The sequence below is a fragment of the Odocoileus virginianus genome, chromosome 2 (genome assembly GCF_023699985.2).
Source record: "Odocoileus virginianus isolate 20LAN1187 ecotype Illinois chromosome 2, Ovbor_1.2, whole genome shotgun sequence".
Classification (NCBI taxonomy): domain Eukaryota; kingdom Metazoa; phylum Chordata; class Mammalia; order Artiodactyla; family Cervidae; genus Odocoileus; species Odocoileus virginianus.
In genome coordinates, this window is record NC_069675.1 from 19,029,299 (window position 1) to 19,046,653 (window position 17,355).

At 41.9% G+C, this 17,355-nt stretch overlaps 1 protein-coding gene across 2 annotated transcripts in view; it reads left to right on the forward strand.

Moving 5' to 3' along the window:
• The first annotated feature begins 1,359 nt into the window (after nucleotides 1-1,359).
• The window catches only part of QPCT (glutaminyl-peptide cyclotransferase), a 29,379-nt gene continuing 13,383 nt past the window's right edge, over nucleotides 1,360-17,355 (forward strand). The window contains exons 1-3 of one of the 2 annotated variants that reach the window (XM_020869984.2): nucleotides 1,360-1,637; nucleotides 9,247-9,393; nucleotides 16,358-16,636. In XM_020869984.2, coding sequence (XP_020725643.2) covers nucleotides 1,518-1,637; nucleotides 9,247-9,393; nucleotides 16,358-16,636 — 546 coding nt within the window. In that variant the 5' untranslated portion in view covers nucleotides 1,360-1,517. The remainder of the gene's footprint in view (nucleotides 1,638-9,246; nucleotides 9,394-16,357; nucleotides 16,637-17,355) is intronic. The other variant, XM_020869983.2, reaches the window with a different exon arrangement.

The following is a 17,355-nucleotide window of genomic DNA, read 5'->3' on the forward strand; positions in this document are numbered from 1 at the left end:
AAAGAGGAGATGTGAATATATACCAATAGAAAGTTCTGAGGTTGTCTGATGATCAGAAGTGTTTGATTTTGTTTGCGCCTGAAGATTTGCATGGTTACTCAAAACTCTCAGACATGAACAGGATTAGTCATTTTGATCAGGAAAGTGGGTATTCATTCCCTTCCTGTCTTCCGACCTGGCTCCAGAGGAGAGCATACGGAGTATTCCCAGGTCAGTTCTCTCCCTTTTCAAACTCACTCTTATAGCCAAGCCTAAGACACAATGGGTGAGCCTTCTGGCTGTCCACTGCCTTTAGACCTTTGCCCTCTGGGAAATAGGTCTGTTTAAGTGTCCTAGTTTTGATTCTTTTTCTGGGATCTATATGTTACTAGGAGATGACTCATGGCAGCCCACACCCTGATCCTCAGTTTGGAAGAAAGACAGGGTGGTGAAGTAACTGTCCCGACAACTTAGACTGGAAACGTCTCAACTGCCTAAAATTGAGATACCGTTTTGTTTCGAGGATTACCTGGATAACAGTGATTTTTGATGTTACAAAGTAAAAACAATTATATTTAGCTTTTCTTCTGGGGGTATGGATTAGAGGAGATGGCCCCTGTGAACATTTTAGATCTCATTTATTTCAGACAATTACTTCAACCATACTTCTCAGCTTGGGAGTATGATAGTCTGTCTCCTGTAAGGTACAGTAACTATTTGTGAGAAAAAAAGAAAAAAGATATATGGGCTGTTATAAAGGAAATATTCTGAAGGTTCCATTCAGGCTTTGTCCCCTCATCTGTTAAATGGGATTAATACCTACCTAACTTGGTTACGAAGATTCAATAAGGAAACATCAGGAAAGCACCTAGAACAGTGGCTAGTATACAAGTGAAGTCGCTCAGTCGTGTCTGACTCTTTGCGACCCCATGGACTGTAGCCTACCGGGCTCCCCCGGCCATGGGATTTTTCAGGCAAGAGTACTGGAGTGGGCTGCCATTTCCTTCTCCAGGATCTTCCTGACCCAGGGAGCGAACCCAGGTCTTCCGCATTGTAGGCAGACGCATTACCGTCTGAGCCGCCAGGAAAGCCCTTTGGCCAGTGTAGAAATATTCGGTAAATAGCGATCCCAGTCCATCCCTTCTAAATGAGCCGTGGGAAAACAATTCTTAACCTCACAGGGTCTCTCTCCCCTTTCCATTCCCCGTCACAGCAGTGGAGATCGTAAAGATGCTTCTTCCATGTCTCTTCTCTCCGTCCCTTCTTCTCTCCTAGACAAGGAAGTGACAGTGTGTCCCCGTGGCTTCGGAAGCTCGTGCCTCCTAGGACAGCCCAGTCCCCGGGTTGCTAAGGTGGGGGTGGTGGGTGGAGAGCTGCGGCTTTGGCCTGCGCAGAGCGGCGGGGAGGCGACCCGGAGACGATGGGGAGGCGGGCGCAGTCGACCCAAGGGTGGAGAAGGAGGAAGGCGAAGGACGCGCGTTCCCGGGCTCGTGACCGCCGGCAGCTCCAGGAACCCGCACCCAGACAGCCCAGGAGAGATGGCAGGCGGCAGGGACCCGCGCGTCGTGGACACCCTCCACCTGCTGCTGCTGGTGGCCGCCCTGCCCCTGGCAGTCCCGGGGGTCCGTCGAGGCGCGGTGGACTGGACCCAGGAGAAGGTGAGGGGCTGCTGCTGCGCGATTGTATCTGGGCGGCTCTCGCGCGTGCGGGGACTCAGTCCCGCGACCCCCACCTGGGCAGGATGGGAAGCGGGGCAGTGCCGAGGTCCCCCAACCCTGCGCCCAGAGGAGTCGGGGCTCTGCGTGCTCGCCAGCGTGCCTCGCTGGCCGCCGGGAGGCTTTGGAGATGCCTCGGGAGCTGGGTGATGTCACCAGGCTCCGCTCGGCTGCGGTCTGATGCTGGTACTGATAGGCACACGAAGTGTCACTTGCCTGCGGTGGCGGAGCGGGGAGGTGAGGGCGCAGCACCGCGCATCCGCCCGCTCGGGACACGCGGGGGCTGCGTCTCGGCGCTCCAGGCCGCCGAGGTGCGGGGCGTGCCTGGGGGTGTGCCACCGCTCCCTAGCCGCGCCGGCCGCCGTATCCCGGGACGCCCTCCCGGTGTTGAAGTTTCCAGGCACGGATGTACGTTACTGTCTGTTTTAGATTTTTAAGCGGATCAGCGCCGAAAGGAGGAGATTACTTGGAGACCCACTTTACTTTAAAATGTATTTTCTTTTTTCGTTAAAAGATAGTAAAAGACAATTGTTAAAGAAATGTATAAAATGGTAGGTGGAGATTTCATGTAAGGAACTTAGGATAAAAGGGATTTGCAAGTTCCCTCTGTGTGAAGTAAAGAGGTTCACAGTTATTTTCATTTCTTGTGTAACAGTTTTGAATTCCTAAAATTGCTAGGGACTTAAGCAAAGGTTATTGATATTGGAGTAAAATGGTATACTTCCAAAGATACTGAGAAAAGTAGTCAAGTAAAGGGATATGATCTTTGACAGCGCTGTTGAACAGGTGTCTTAAAAGCTTGTGGTCTGCCAGTACTGACTTACAGGGCTCAGATCGAAAGCACAGGCCCGCTCCCGACTCACCTGTGGGTCCTGGCCTGCCACAAGCTATGATGTCAACAGCCCACTTCAGCTCTCTGGGTGATACTTATAGCTTCACCTTTCAAGGACCACAAGGGTGCTCCACTTACTTAAGGACATCACTGGCCACAGGGAACCTGGGGAGGATGAGGGTGGTGGACTCACAAATAACTTCATTATAAGAAAAGCTTCCCATGAGAATTCAATAGGACTAATGTCCATTGATGAACACAGGGCTACACACTTCCATCTTCTTCCTGCCAGAAATTGGGAAGGGGCATTAGCTACCAGAATGTGGAGCCACACCAAATGTGTCTTTATGATCCATGGAAATGGATGGGAATAAGTGAGGTGGGGACAGAAGGAGCTGTTCTGAGGGATCATTTACAGGCAGGAGGTATTTGTGGGTGTGAGAAGGTGCTGGATTTTTTCAGTGTTTTAAACTAATGAGACTCTAGCTTTTGAGAAATGTCTTTTAAAGCCCGAATTTCTTTTATATTTAAGAAGCTACTAATCGCTGTTCTATTTGTTTCCTTTCAAGAGGGGCAAGCAAATGATGCAAATGACAAAGTCAGCCACGACAATGCCTGATTTCTGGTTCCCCCTGCCCTTACTCTCTGATGCTTTAATAAGGTCTACCAGGTGTCAAGTACAATTTGCAGCCTGGGAAATGAATTAATCCACACTAAAATTCATGCCTTCCTGCTCTGCATGACTTTTGGCTATTTTAATCATGTGGGGTGTGCCCTTGGCACACTGGTCTGCCAAAAGGTGAGGTGTGGTAAAGGAAGCATTGATTTTGAAATCCATTTTCTTTGTTTTGAAATAAAGGTGTGTCTTTTCCAGTGGGATCTAATATGTAAAAACAGTTCAACCCTAGTTTATGGTTGTGTTTAGAAGACTGTGATTTGTTTGAAACCTGTAAAAAATTTTTTCATGGAAGTCATATTATAAGTTATTTGATTCACAGGTGGTCTCACTGGTATATATTTAGGGGCATTGGCATCTGGGTATCAGGATTCTATATATAAGCATCTGACTTGAACCTCGCAGTGCCCTCATAGTGAGAAGGATACATTTATCCGCAATTTACAGATGGGGAACCTTGACCACCATGACAGAGGCGAATTGAAGAGTCCTCGTCTTTCCTTAACTCAACCATGCCTTTATTATTGGATGTTTAGGTGGTTTCCAAACTTTCTTTATCATAAAGCTGGGACCCAATGTATTTTACTTGATAGATTTTTCCTTTGTTATTAACGAAAGTAAAAAAGAAAAATTTAAGTCGTATCAAGGATGGAGGAACCCTGCATAGGAGAGTTGGCTTCACCTGGGAGTCCTTCTCTAGGATTGCTCTGGAGGAGAATTACTGCTCTCACCAGCATTTCACGTTTTTCTGCTTCTAGAACCACATACATTCTAAAACCCCATTAGGTTTCCCTCTTCTGTGGTTCTAAAATTCTTGGCCATCTACCCCTCTGCCCATCATGATTCTTGTGAATCATAAAGCAGCAATGGAGACTCCATTGGCAGGGGCAGGGGGCCAGTGGTAGTCTGCATGTTGGTGGTAGAAGGAGAAAGAAAATGTGCTGTTTTTGAGCTTCTCACATCTGGCCGGTAAGTATTATGACATCCATTATGCAGATATGGGAGCTTTCCATAGTCATAGCTAGCAAGTGAGGATCTGGGATTTGGCCCTAAATTGTTGTTTTTAAAACCTGCACTACTTTGCTTTTAGATAGAGGGCTGCTAGCATTAAAGAAGACAGGACTTTAATCATATTCACTTCTCAACTGTTTCACAACTTCATTTGTCATATCAGTGGCATCTGACCCAGAGGGAGTTCTGTAAATGCTGTCTGGGTTGAATTTGGAGTAGACACAGGTATTAATCTGAGCACTGTCTGGGAGATGCTCATATTGGATGGAAACTAGAATTGACTTGGCTGTGCTTCTGTAATGTTCTCCGTTTAATTCAATGGTGTGGGACCTCAAATCCACCTGCAAGCCGGGCCAGTTCTACAAATTATGTAATTAAAACCCTCTTTGGCCAGGCACTGTGTAATTAGTCCAGACGACATGCTAAAGGAGATCTGGTTCACACTTTTTCAGCTGAAAGATTCTTGTCACCCAAAGCGAACTTATTGTCCTTTCTGCCTGGATGGAAAGGCAAGGCAGGGGCTGTAATAGAGACTCATTCCTCCGAGAATGCCCGTACCAATGGAAAATTGTCTGTGTGCCTTTTAACTGAAATAAACCTAGAGTGGTTTGGGGTTGACATTTAACATTGAGCTCAACACAGTTTTACCTCATTCATTTACTGTCCTTGTGCCCAATTTGCACTTTCTTTCCAGGTTTCCTCTCTTACTGCTTCCTCTCAGCTGCACATAGATTTTTATATTTATTGAGTTCTGAGAGTCAGCCTCCGTAAAAATCAAACAAATGCTGTTTAGGTTGGAAAAATCAAATGGTTCTCCACTCAGGACTTTAATGAATAGAAAGGCTTAGGCAATTAACCAATTATGACTGTTTCCCCTTCTCTAGCTTTTAATCTCTGTGGTTTCACAGGGGCATCTTTACTCCCAGAGAGACAGGGAGGGGGAAGGCTCTTTACTGAAGTGGGTTCATTTAATGGGTGAGCCCAGGAGATAGGATCAACACAGGTAAGGTTCTGTATTCAGGAGCACCGATGGGCTTATCTAATGAGCTTACCCTTTACTCATCCATTAAGCATTTTTTGGTGCTATTTGTCAACCATGTTTAATTCACAGTATCTGTAACAGGTAGTGATGCTAGAGGATTATTTTGTTCCTGTTTTTTCCTTAAATCTCTTAAGAACTCATTTCAAGCCTCCATAAATCACCTATTTACTTATTTACTTACCTATTTTTCTTCTTCCTCATAGTCTTTATTTCCCAACATCTTGGGGCTCATGGGAGTTTCCTTGGGCTCCTGTTTGGCTCATGAATTGTTGGGCTGCACCTTGCAGGTCTGTGAACCTTGTAGTTGCCCAGTTTCGAGGCCAAAGAAAGAGCCTGGAGATGGTGACAGAGACAATCAATGATTTATTGAACAGGATCTTACATGCCCAAAACAAAGGGTCCTGGAACAACACCCCATTGGGCAAATGGGCAGGCCACGGCAGCAATCTTTATATAAATCACCCATTTAAATATCAACTTGATTTCCTTTCACTATGGACGTGGAGTAAAGGACCACAGTGACTGTTGGTCCTTTGTTGGACCGGAACCTGGTGGTCCGGAGTCGATGATGAGAGAGTGAAAGAAGGAAAGAGGCTAATATTCCCTGGGTTACACAGCTGGCTTTCACACTCCAGGGAATCAGCCAGAAATAGAGAGAGAGAGAGAGAGAGAGAGAGAGAGAGAGAGAAAGAAAGAGAGAAAGAAAGAAAGAAAGAAAGACATGGGGACCCAAGCTCTGATGGAGCAAAGGTGTTTTAATCAACATGGTGTGGGCATATATACTGTCTTACAAAGTAGTTATTCTCAGCAGAGATAAAGATTAAAATTTCAGACTTACAAAACATAAGGCAATTCATATTAAAGAGAGAGAGTTGTAAACAATCATTTTTTACCGTATGGTTCATAAGAAGGAAGAGGGTACTTATCACCGTACTGAAAACTAATGAAGGAGATGCCTGGATTCCTCAGGAATCCTTTCCTGGGAAAGGCGTGCCTCTCCTCTTAATTCCTGAATATTCAGGAATTAATAAGGACCAGAGGATTCCTGACAGATCCAAAGCAGCCCACAGGAAGCCTCCCGTTAAGTGCTTCCTGAGAAGTGACCAGGGTCTGGGATGGATGGAGTAATAAACAGTAAATGAAAAGGAGTCCTTGGCCAGACAGCCTTTGACACAGCAGTTCTTGATTGTCACAGTGACTTTCTCAGGCCAACTCAACTCTAAACATCACAAGCATTGACTCTCAGAAATTCAAAGAGAACAAAGTCTGCCAACATTGAACTGCAGCACTTCCTGGCCCTTTGCAGCAGGCAGCCACTTGTCTTTCCTGGCCCTATAATCTCTGTTCATTCAGCTGACTTGGTATATGTTTTCCCATTTTACTTTATTATTATGCACATACTGTCTTAGTGAAGTTAATTTTAGGAAGACGGTTCACTTGTTGATTCCGTATTTAATGAGTTCATCCAATAATTATTGAGTGTGGCACGTGAGCCAGGTGCTGTGTGGTTCTGGGGAGAGCGTGGAAAGTAAGAGAGAGAGAGTTCCTGACCTCCTGGAGTTGACATCTTGGATGAAATTAGACATTAAACAAGTAGACACACAAGGCCTCTACACTCCAGCCTGGAATGAGCAGGAGTTAGCTAGGTGAAGAGGAAGGGGAAAGCCTTCAAGGGTAGAAAGCACCACAAGGCAGAGACGCCAAGAGGCCCGAGCCTCACTGCCTTGGGTCCTGAAGGATGCCAGGGGGACTGAAGCATGGTGAGTTGGTCTGAGTGGTCCTGCACGGGGCTTGTGGGGCAGCAGAGAGATCAGGGGCTCTTGTTGTCTGTGTTAAGTAAGAATTAACTGTGTGAGTTTTCCAACTTCTTGCCTCCATTCTCTTCTTTTGCTTCTCACATTTCTATGGTTTTATCTTTTAGCTGCCTCTTTCTTCTCAAAGTGCTGTTTGAGAGTTAACAGGAAGACTTAGATGAGGTACCAGGGACTTGAAAGGCTGCAGCAACAAATTTAGCAAGGAAATATATTTTTAAATGTATGATCAGTAAATAAACACAAACCTTCAGATGTTCAGAAGCAGCATCAGTAGGCAGGGTTGTAGACTGAAAGTCCCAGATAATGCAGGGAGGCAGAGTGGAACGAGCATGGGATTGGGGATTGACACAACCATGATCCTTTCTCGAACTTACCTGTAACTCTCCTACAACCTTGGGAAAATCAGCTAGTCTCTCTGACTCAGTTTCCACTGACAGCAAAGAGATTGGATTATAATCATCTCTAAGTGACCTTTCCAGCTCAGAATTCTATACCTCTTCAGTGTCTGATAGATGGTAATAGAACTAATAATACTTATCAAATGTTTACTGAGGTAGTTTACATGAGTTAGCTCACTTATTTATAATTACCCTGGGAAGTAGGTGTTACTACCTCCCTTTTACAGATGAGGAAGTTAAGTCATAATGAGGTTAAGTAACCTAGCCAGAGTTATAGATGGTAAGTGGTGAGGAGTTGAGTTGAGAGACCAAGTTGAAGGGGGCTGCCTGGACCCACAGACCCCTATCTTTGTGTGATAAGAGCCGAGAGTGACTCTGAGACATAGTGAAGTATAATAAGCATTAGACAATAAGTATGCTCTAATTCCACAGTTTCTCATGGAGTGAAAACACCCATGTGATAACCTGGACATAATCAATTTATACTGGTTTTGGAAAAAGCCGTAATCAAAGCTCTGTTTTGATTTCCAAAAAATTTTTGTTACTTCATCATTCCCCTCAGAGAAGAAATCAGATCAACGACTCAGTTCCCTGTGGGAAGGAGTAACACATTCTGTCATTGTATGTCTGATGAACATGTAATGAGTGAATGATTCATCATTACTGGAATTATAAGAAAATTCAGCTTGTATAAAGTAGTATCCAGAATACAAATTTGAATGTTATAGTTGTTCAGCTGCTTAAATTAAGTTTCACTTAATTAATATATAAGTGTATCAAAGAATGTGAGTATTAATGGAATATTAAAATAATTTTAACTGAAGACAAAAAATGTACTATTTAGTGGATTGTAGAATCATCAACCTCTGACTGAAAAGAATTGCAGCAATCATCCGGGTTAGAGCTATTCAATAGAAATATATAATGTGAAGCACATATGTAATTTAAAATTTTCTAGTGGCTCTATTAAAAAAGTAAAAGACAATAGGTTAAATTAATTTTAACACTATATTTAATTCAATATATTAAATTTTTTTCATTTCAACATGTAATCACTATAAAAATTCTTAGTGAGCTATTTTGCATGTTTTTTCATACTAAGTCTTCGAAATTCAATGTGTGTATTACACATAAAGCTCACCTCCATCTGACTCTCTACATTTCAAGAGCGTAATAGCACATGTGGCTCCTGGCTGCCATATTAGACAATGCAGATTTAGCTCAAATTCTTTTATTAGTATTTTAGGGAAAAGAGAATTTAAGTGACCTGCCCAAGGTCATACAACCTGTAAATGGCAGCAGGAACTTTGAATCCAGCTCCTCTCACCCCAAGAGTATGCTTATTCCATAACATCACACTGGCTTTTATAGAACAATTATGCTAACAGAGTATATTGTTTTGTTGGCTGTGGTTTCTGCAATATTGAGTTTTCTTAAGACTAGGATATCAACAATTGTTATTTGTAAACCTTAGTTTTACAAAGTAGTTGTAGCAAAATTATTAAAAGTTACACAGCTACAAGTGTTATATGTTAATTCTCAGGTTCAAAGCATTATCTTAATTCTGTTTTTTAAAAACAAGCTGCCAAAACAGTTAAACTTGTAGATCTAAGGGGCCAATTTTAAAGTTGAGTAGTTTAACTTACTATGTTATAATGTAAGAGCTATCCCTTTATTTTGAAGTTCAAAGCAAATATTTTACAATTGCAAATGTTTCAGGATAAATCTTAAATATGTTATGAAATGATGTAAATATTAATAAATTTATTTATTTCTCAGAATTATCACCAACCAGCCCTTTTGAATGTATCATCTCTTCGGCAAGTTGCAGAAGCCACCAGTATTTCTGAAATGTGGCAAAATGACTTACGACCATTGCTGATAGAGCGATATCCTGGATCACCTGGAAGCTTTGCTGCTCGCCAGGTAAGAAACAGCACACCAATCTGAAGGTTGTCCATGTTCTGTTCCCATGAGAGATGATGCTATGCTCAAAATTCTGAGTTGTCTAATATCCAGATCTGTCATCTCATCTTATTAACTAAAATAAGCATCCTAGAAAAGCAGACAGTTAAGAATAAATATCTGTTCTGGATTAAGAGATGCATGTTAACCTAAATCAATTTATGCATGAATTCTGTGTACCCAACTCTTGATTTTTTCTATAACACACTGCCAGGCACCCAACCAAGTTTTCTTGAACCTTAAACACCCAATCTCAACAGACTTGGACATTGCTTTCTTAACAGTTCTGGGTCAAGAGTGAGTTACGGTCCTAACAGGCCTTTATTCCCCTTTTGAAATTGTATTTTACCTGGAGGGAGAGTTAAGACCAGTAATAAACTACTTTCTCCAGTACAGTGCTTCTCAAGCTTCTGACTCTGACACATGGCAAATACACATATATATGTATATATATTACATTTTATACACAAAAGCATAGAGTAACTAATATAAAAATTTCTTAAAAAATACTCCTATTATGTGCAATCTGTTGACGTTGTTCAGTAGCTAAGTCTGTCCAACTCTTTATGACCCCATGGACTGCAGTATGCCAGGCTTCCCTGTTCTTTACTATCTCCCAGAGCTTGCTCAAACTCATGTCCATTGAGTTGGTGACGCCATTCAACCACCTCATCCTCCGTCATCTGCTTCTCCTCCTGCTTTCAATCTTTCCCAGCATCAGGGTCTTTTCTAATGAGTCAGCTCTTCGCATAAGGTGGCCAAAGCATTGGAGCTTCATCTTCAGCATCAGTCCTTCTAATGAATATTCAGGATTGATTTTCTTTAGGATTAACTGGTTTGATCTCCTTGCAGTCCAAGAACTCTCAAGAGTCTTCTCCTACACCACAGTTTAAAAGTATCAATTTTTTGGTGCTCAGCCTTCTTTATTCTCCAACTCTCATATCCATACATGACTACTGGAAAAACCATAGCTTTGACTACACAGACCTTTATTGGTAATGTCTCTGCTTTTTAATACGCTGTCTAGGTTGGTCATAGCTTTTCTTCCAATGAGCAAGCATCTTTTCATTTCATGGCTGCAGTCACCATCTGCAGTGATTTTGGAGCCCAAGAAAATAAAAGTCTGTCACTGTGTCCATTGTTTCCCCATCTATTTGCCATGAAGTGATGGGACCAGATGCTATGATCTTAGTTTTTTGAATGTTGAGTTTTAAAACAGCCTTTTCACTCTCCTCTTTCACCTTAATTAAGAGGCTCTTTAGTTCCTCTGGTTTTAATTTTATTTTACTAGTTTTCTTTTTAATCTAGTCATGAACCACTAGTCTGATTTCAAGACCCTGATTTTTGCACTGTAGTTTGAAAGACACTGCTCTGGAGGGTAGATTAGGCCATAAGAGGGAATAAACCTGAATGTCTCTCTGACTCTTAAGTGTCTGTCCTCTTCAGCAATCTGAAACCCCAGCTCTGAATGCCTATTTTTTCAAGGTATCCCCATTTTTAGGGGCAGTTTGGGAAGGAATGGGGAGAGGCTGACCTCTCATATCCTCCTCTGAGAGTAGCCCACTTGCCTATCTCTTCCAGCAAACCCCTTGGCACGCCACTGGCAATGACAAAGTGTCACCCGCAAGGCCCAGCAGCACAGCTGGTGGGCTTTTAATTCAATATATGACTTCTGCCTCTCAAGGTGAGCCCAGATGCATTGTCGGTTGCCTCATTAGCCTCTTGTCTTCCATCCAAACAGCTCTTGCTTTCCTTAAGGACTTAGGTGGAGGAGACCCAAAGACGACATTAGTTCTTTCTAAGCTCTAGGCAGAGAGAGGAATAATGATGATGATGGCAGATTTTTATCCAGGGCTTTTTCCAGCTCCATCATGCACTTGGTGGAAAACTTTGCCTGGACTCATTCAGTTCACACAGCAGTGCCACCTTGTTGGGGACAATTATTCTCCCAGTGCTACAGATTTTAAAAGACCTGAGGCTGAAGTATGCAATTTAACTTGCTCATGGTTATACACATTGGAGAGATGAGGCTGGAACCTGCCCTGGGATCTACTTGATTTCTCCATCCAACCCCTGGAGAGCAGTGGCTGGGCAAGCCCAGCTCCGTGCTGTGTGCTCACACATGTGTCCAGCTCTCTGTCTTCTCAGGCCCCAGTTGGAGAGCAAGGCACATACCACTCATTTCAATGATCTCCCCTGGGCCTCATCTCTCAAGCATTTTCCAGAAAAGTTCAGGGCACTGACTGGGTCTTTCCAAAATCTTTAGTTCTTCATTTGAAAAAATCTATGTCTGTAGTGCTCACCCATCTCCACTTTTTCACTTCCCCATAGCATTTTCTCAGAAGGTCAAATATATATCCCCAAAATGTATATGCACACTTTAGACCTGAGGTTTCTGGCTGTGGCCTCTAAAAAGCAATAAAGACAACAAAATATTGCTCTTTTGATCTTTGTTTAGCTCCAGGAGTATAGATTGCAGGAATAATATACATAGATTCTGTTGTGATTTTAAAACTACATATTTATTTAAAAGTTTTACAGAATTCATAATAACATCTTCCATGTCAGGTGGGGGTGGAGGCAAGTGAGAAATTTATTGACAGTATTTTGGAATGTGCCGGAAACTGTTGCTGGATTGCCTACATATGGCTGGCTGACATAGCAGCAGTGCTGACAGAATGGTTGTGTTAGAAATCTCACTTAAGAGATTCAGTTTTATAACTTGGGGAGAAGAAAATTACCATGAATTTTAGGAAAACTGCCCCCCCAAAATGTGGAAGATAAAGAATTCCTTCTTTTGAAAATGAAACAGATGATACTGAGATATTAGGAGGGAACTGCACTAATGACTTTAATTTGACTATTAGTACCTTTTGCTCTGGACTAAATTCAGACATGAATGGTGGAAAATTATTTTTTCTACTGAGGCACTTTTGAGGACCCCGTCAGATGTTTTATAATTTGCAGAGTTTCAGGGTTATAACTAAAGAACACTTCAAAAATCTAAAAAAAAAAATGTAGACTTGATATAAAATTGATTAGTGAATTAACTCTTATCAGTTATCAATAAAGATGTGTATTGCTATGAATTCCCTTTCAGAGGATAATATGGGAGCAATATCCCATAGTCTTCATTTTTATCGTTTCTGATCAGTGGGTCTAATGCTGCCTCTTGGATTTTTAGGATATATTTATTTTTGAAGATACTTTATTTGTAAACAATACTTGAAGGTATTAAGTTTTGGAGGACTTCAGTGATTTCTAGCTGAGAAAGGAATAAAAAAATAAATTTAAAAGTCAGAATGATAAAGTCTCACTAAGGAGCAAGCCAAAAACCTTGTCTAGAGGCAAGCTAGAAATTTGGTGGTTAAAATCCCCTGTAGATGTCCAGTGTATCTGAGTAGCTGAAGCTGGGTTTCTTTAGTGAAAAGTATGTGTATCCCTGAATAGAGGGCCCTGGGTTGAAAGCCTGAGGGACTAATACATGGTCCATCCAAGAGGGAGGAGGTGGCCGGAGTCCCCAGTGGCAGCATCCAGGCAATGTTTGCAGACTTATTGCAAATAGCACAGGATCTACTTCTTCCAAACAAATCTGGTCTGCTAATGACAGTGCTTCTCAGACCTTGGAAATGAGAATGTAAGTTTAATTAACTTGACCCAGGATCATTCACCAATGTTACCTAAAATCCCCCACGGGCCTTCCTCCCCAGGAAGCAGGAAGCAGAATGTCATGTTTACTTTTATTTTTTCTCTTCCTTGCTCTCTCCACCCCCAGTCTTGGCCTCTCTTTGTCTCTCTCTCCTTGTCTCCCCCTCCATCTTCATATGCTTTTCTTTCTCTCTCTACTCAGTCTCACTGTCTCCCTGTCTTCATCTCTCTGTGTCTTTATCCATCTCCCTATCTCTTTTCTTCTCTCTCCATTTAAAAAGATAGATGTATAGAAATCCATCTATATTCTAAATTACATTTTAGCATGCCTGGTAGGCTGAGGCTTCTGCAGCCTGGAGTTTGGGAAGCACAGCTGCTTTAGACGCCCTCTCATAGCCAAGCACTCTCTGCTCAGGGCCAGTCTAGAGAGAAGAGCAGTCGTTTGTGGAGCCTACCCTAGAGAATTACAGTGGGAACTTGCAGACTAAGTCTGCAAGCCACAAGCACAACAATAAGGGCTGTTGGTGACCTAATTAGATTATGCGGCCAATTTGATTGTTTGTAAAGAAATTAGTTGCTAAGACAAATAAAAATATTTATACTGAGTAAAAATGGTTAGTGCAGGGAGAACTCTTTTGGGGGGCATTTGCTGACGCTTTTGTGGATTTTAGCATCAATACAGATATCAGATATTATGGCGAAAACCTGTTCAAGGTTGAGGAATGAGTTTCTGTGTGAGACTTCAGCTAAGCAAAGCTGAGATACATATTTTTAAAATCCCAGTTCATTTTGTAAGCGTGCAGGCTGCTGTTGGTGTTGAACACATTTTATGGAGCAGTTCATCATCTGGATACCAGATGTTCTGGAGATGTGCTTTTTATTTATTTATTTTTAAGGACTGACCCCTTTTTTATGGAAAAATTTCTTTTCCCCAAAGTCTGGGGATAACTTCTTTTCACATTCTCTGGAAAACTTTTTCTAGAGGCAGTGATTTCTCTCTAGTCAAATGATTAATGTTCTATACCATATAATTTTATATAGTCTCATTGAGAATAAGTATGAGTTATGATCAGTCCATATTTACTGATAGCTTACTGTGAACAAAGCCCAACACTAAGCATTGTGGAGAATGACAAAATAAATGAGAGATGAGTAATAATTTCAATAAGGTTATAATGTTTCAAAAATTATTTTTATATGAAAAGACAGCCTGTAAATGTGTCCTAGAAAAGGTAAGGTACGTTATATACATGCTCTTTAGGCCAAAGTCCACCTCCTGATAGAGAACAAGGAGTAACTGTCTGGGAAACAGTTTGTTTATTTGGCTTTTTCGAGACTGACTATAGAATCACTGTCTTCCCTCTGGCTTAGTTTTCCTCTTCCTGGAAGCTTCCTGCCCCAGTTGTTTCAAGGCTCTTGCCTACGTGTCATGTCACACTGGTTAGGGCAGGTCACACAAGACTTGGCTAGGCTAGAAAGCCATTTATTTCCTTGGGGGGGAAAAATTCTCCCATTCTTTTCCAGTCATTTTAAGCTATTTGTTTATCACCTCAAGGTCCATCCCCACTGGATGTTCATTGTGGAACAAACTGCCGGATATGTTGATGTGTGACTTAAAAATAATTGTTGTGTAACTTAAAAATAAAAAATAATTGTTGTGTGACTTGAAAATAATTTTGAAGGCAACCTTCAAAGATCTATATAATATTTCAAAATGAAATAAATGGAACATAGTGAGAATTCAACAAAGGGAAAATAAAGATAGAAAAGGGCAAACTGAACAGCCATGAACTCAACCTGCAACTTCTCACATCACAAGTTGTAAGTTCTTTAAGAAGACACCTCCAGTCCCTGAAGAGATATTTCTTTTACATCTGCTGCCCTTCCCTGTCAATCACCATGTTGCTCACAAGGCCCACGGTGATCAGGAAAGATGGGACAATAGATTCTTTCTTATCTTCACCAGCATTTGCAGAGGATCTGGACCTGCTTTGAATACAGAGGGAAAGCTGCTTGTTATGTCATGGTTCAGAGTTACTTATTGATTCTTAGAGCAGTGTGCTGAGGCGCTCAGTCATGTTTGACTCTTTTGTAACCTCGTAGACTGTACCCTGCCTGGCTCCCCTGTCCATGGAATTTTCCAGGTAAGATTACTAGAGTGGATTTCCATTTCCTACTCTAGAGGATCTTCCTGACCCAGAGATCGACCCCCCTGTCTCCTGTGTTTTCTACATTGGCAGGTGGATACTTTACCACTAGCGCCACTTGAGAGGCCCTCTTAGAATGGGCAGAACCTTAGATATCCTTCAACCATTCCCTTGTAACCATCCCCCTTCTGTACATTATCCTTAACAGGTGAGCTCTAGTATCTTTTATTAGTGTTTGTTACATTATGAAATATTTGCTGACTGTGGGCACATGTTAAGTGCTTGGGACAAAAAGAGTTGCCATTTGCAATTCTCATCCTCAAAGAGCTTAGAGTGCAAGTTATGACCTGTAGGATCTACCTAGTATATCTAATGTCTCAAATCTATCTTGTTATCCTGCTAGAAATATTAAAAGTGAGCTTTAATAGATACTGAACTGGAGCTATATCTCCTTATGTGCAGAGAAGTCCATTGCTGTTGTTGTTCAGTCATGTCAGACTCTTTCCAACCCCATGGACTGTAGCATGCCAGGTTTCCCTGTCCTTCACTATCTCCCGGAGTTTGCTCAAACTCATGTCCATTGAGTCAGTGATGCCATCCAACCATCTCATCCTCTGTCGTCCCCTTTTCCTCCTGCCTCCAATATTTCCCAGCATCAGGGTTTTTTCCAGTGAGTCAGCTCTTTTCTTCAAGTAGCCAAAGTATTAGAGCTTCAGATTCAGCATCAGTCCTTCCAAACAATATTCAGGGTTGATTTCCTTTAGAGAGGTCCATGATACATTGTTGAGTGAGAAGAGCAAGGGGCAGAGCAGATGTAGAGTAGGATTCTATTCCTATAAGAATATACATCCCTCTGCTAAATATACAAGTTTGTGTGCTAGTGTATGTTTGTATAAACAAGAAGGGTGTAAATATGCATCAGACTCTTAACATAGGTAATATTAACAGTTGGTTGGGTTGGGTTGGGTTGGCAGGGGGAAATTATGGGAGAGGACTAGATTATTTTTCCTTTCAACATCCTTGCTATTAATACAATAAGTGTGTATTGCACTTTTAACTTCAGAGGTATTACATAAAATTTCTAAAACAAAACTGTCTAAACCTGAAATTCTGGTTTTTGTTTTGATCAGCACATCATGCAGAGAATTCAGAGACTTCAAGCTGACTGGGTCTTGGAAGTAGACACCTTCTTGAGTCAGACGCCCTATGGGTACCGGTCTTTCTCGAATATCATCAGCACCCTCAACCCCACTGCCAAACGACACTTGGTCCTCGCCTGTCACTATGACTCCAAGTATTTTCCTCACTGGGACCACAGAGTGTTTGTGGGAGCCACTGATTCAGCTGTGCCATGTGCAATGATGCTTGAACTTGCTCGGGCCTTAGACAAGCAACTCTTTTCCTTGAAGGTATCTGTTTCCCTCCTGCTGATTCCTGGGATAATAAAATATTTAGCGGTAACTCAGAGTGAATTCTAGAATTCATGGGGAGCTAAGAAAGCCATCTAGAGATGTAGACATTCTGTGTATTTTGTGCTGATTTATTGCAAAATGAAATGAATTTGAAATATTAATTGGAAGATTGTTGTTGTTTAGTTGCTTGGTTGTGTCCTGCTCTTTTGGTGACCCCATGGACTGTAGCCTGCCAGACTCCTCTGTCCATGGAATTTCCCAGGCAAGAATACTGGCATGGATTGCCATTTCCTTCTCCAGGGGATCTTCCCAACCCAGGGATTGAACCTATGTCTCCTCCCTTGTTAGGTGGGTTCCTTACCACTGAGCCACAGGGAAGCCCAGTTGGAAGATTACATTATTTATAATGTCTACCATGGGCAATGAACCTTACTTAGTACATGAGAGTGTATTTGTTAATTGGCACCTGATTTCTTAGTTATGAATACACAGCAAATTAAAAACAACATTTTTTTTTGCAAAAAATGAAGAAGATATAAGGTTGATTCAGGTATATGTAGGAAATATATTGATTTCTTCTTGTTTGTATAGCCATGAACATCACAGCCTTCTATTCTGAGAGATGGTGACCTTGAGTTGGGGGAGAGAGTTTCAGCAAAGTGGTTCTGAAGTAGAGAATGGGTAATTCAGACATATCAAGATGAAAAGCATGAAGC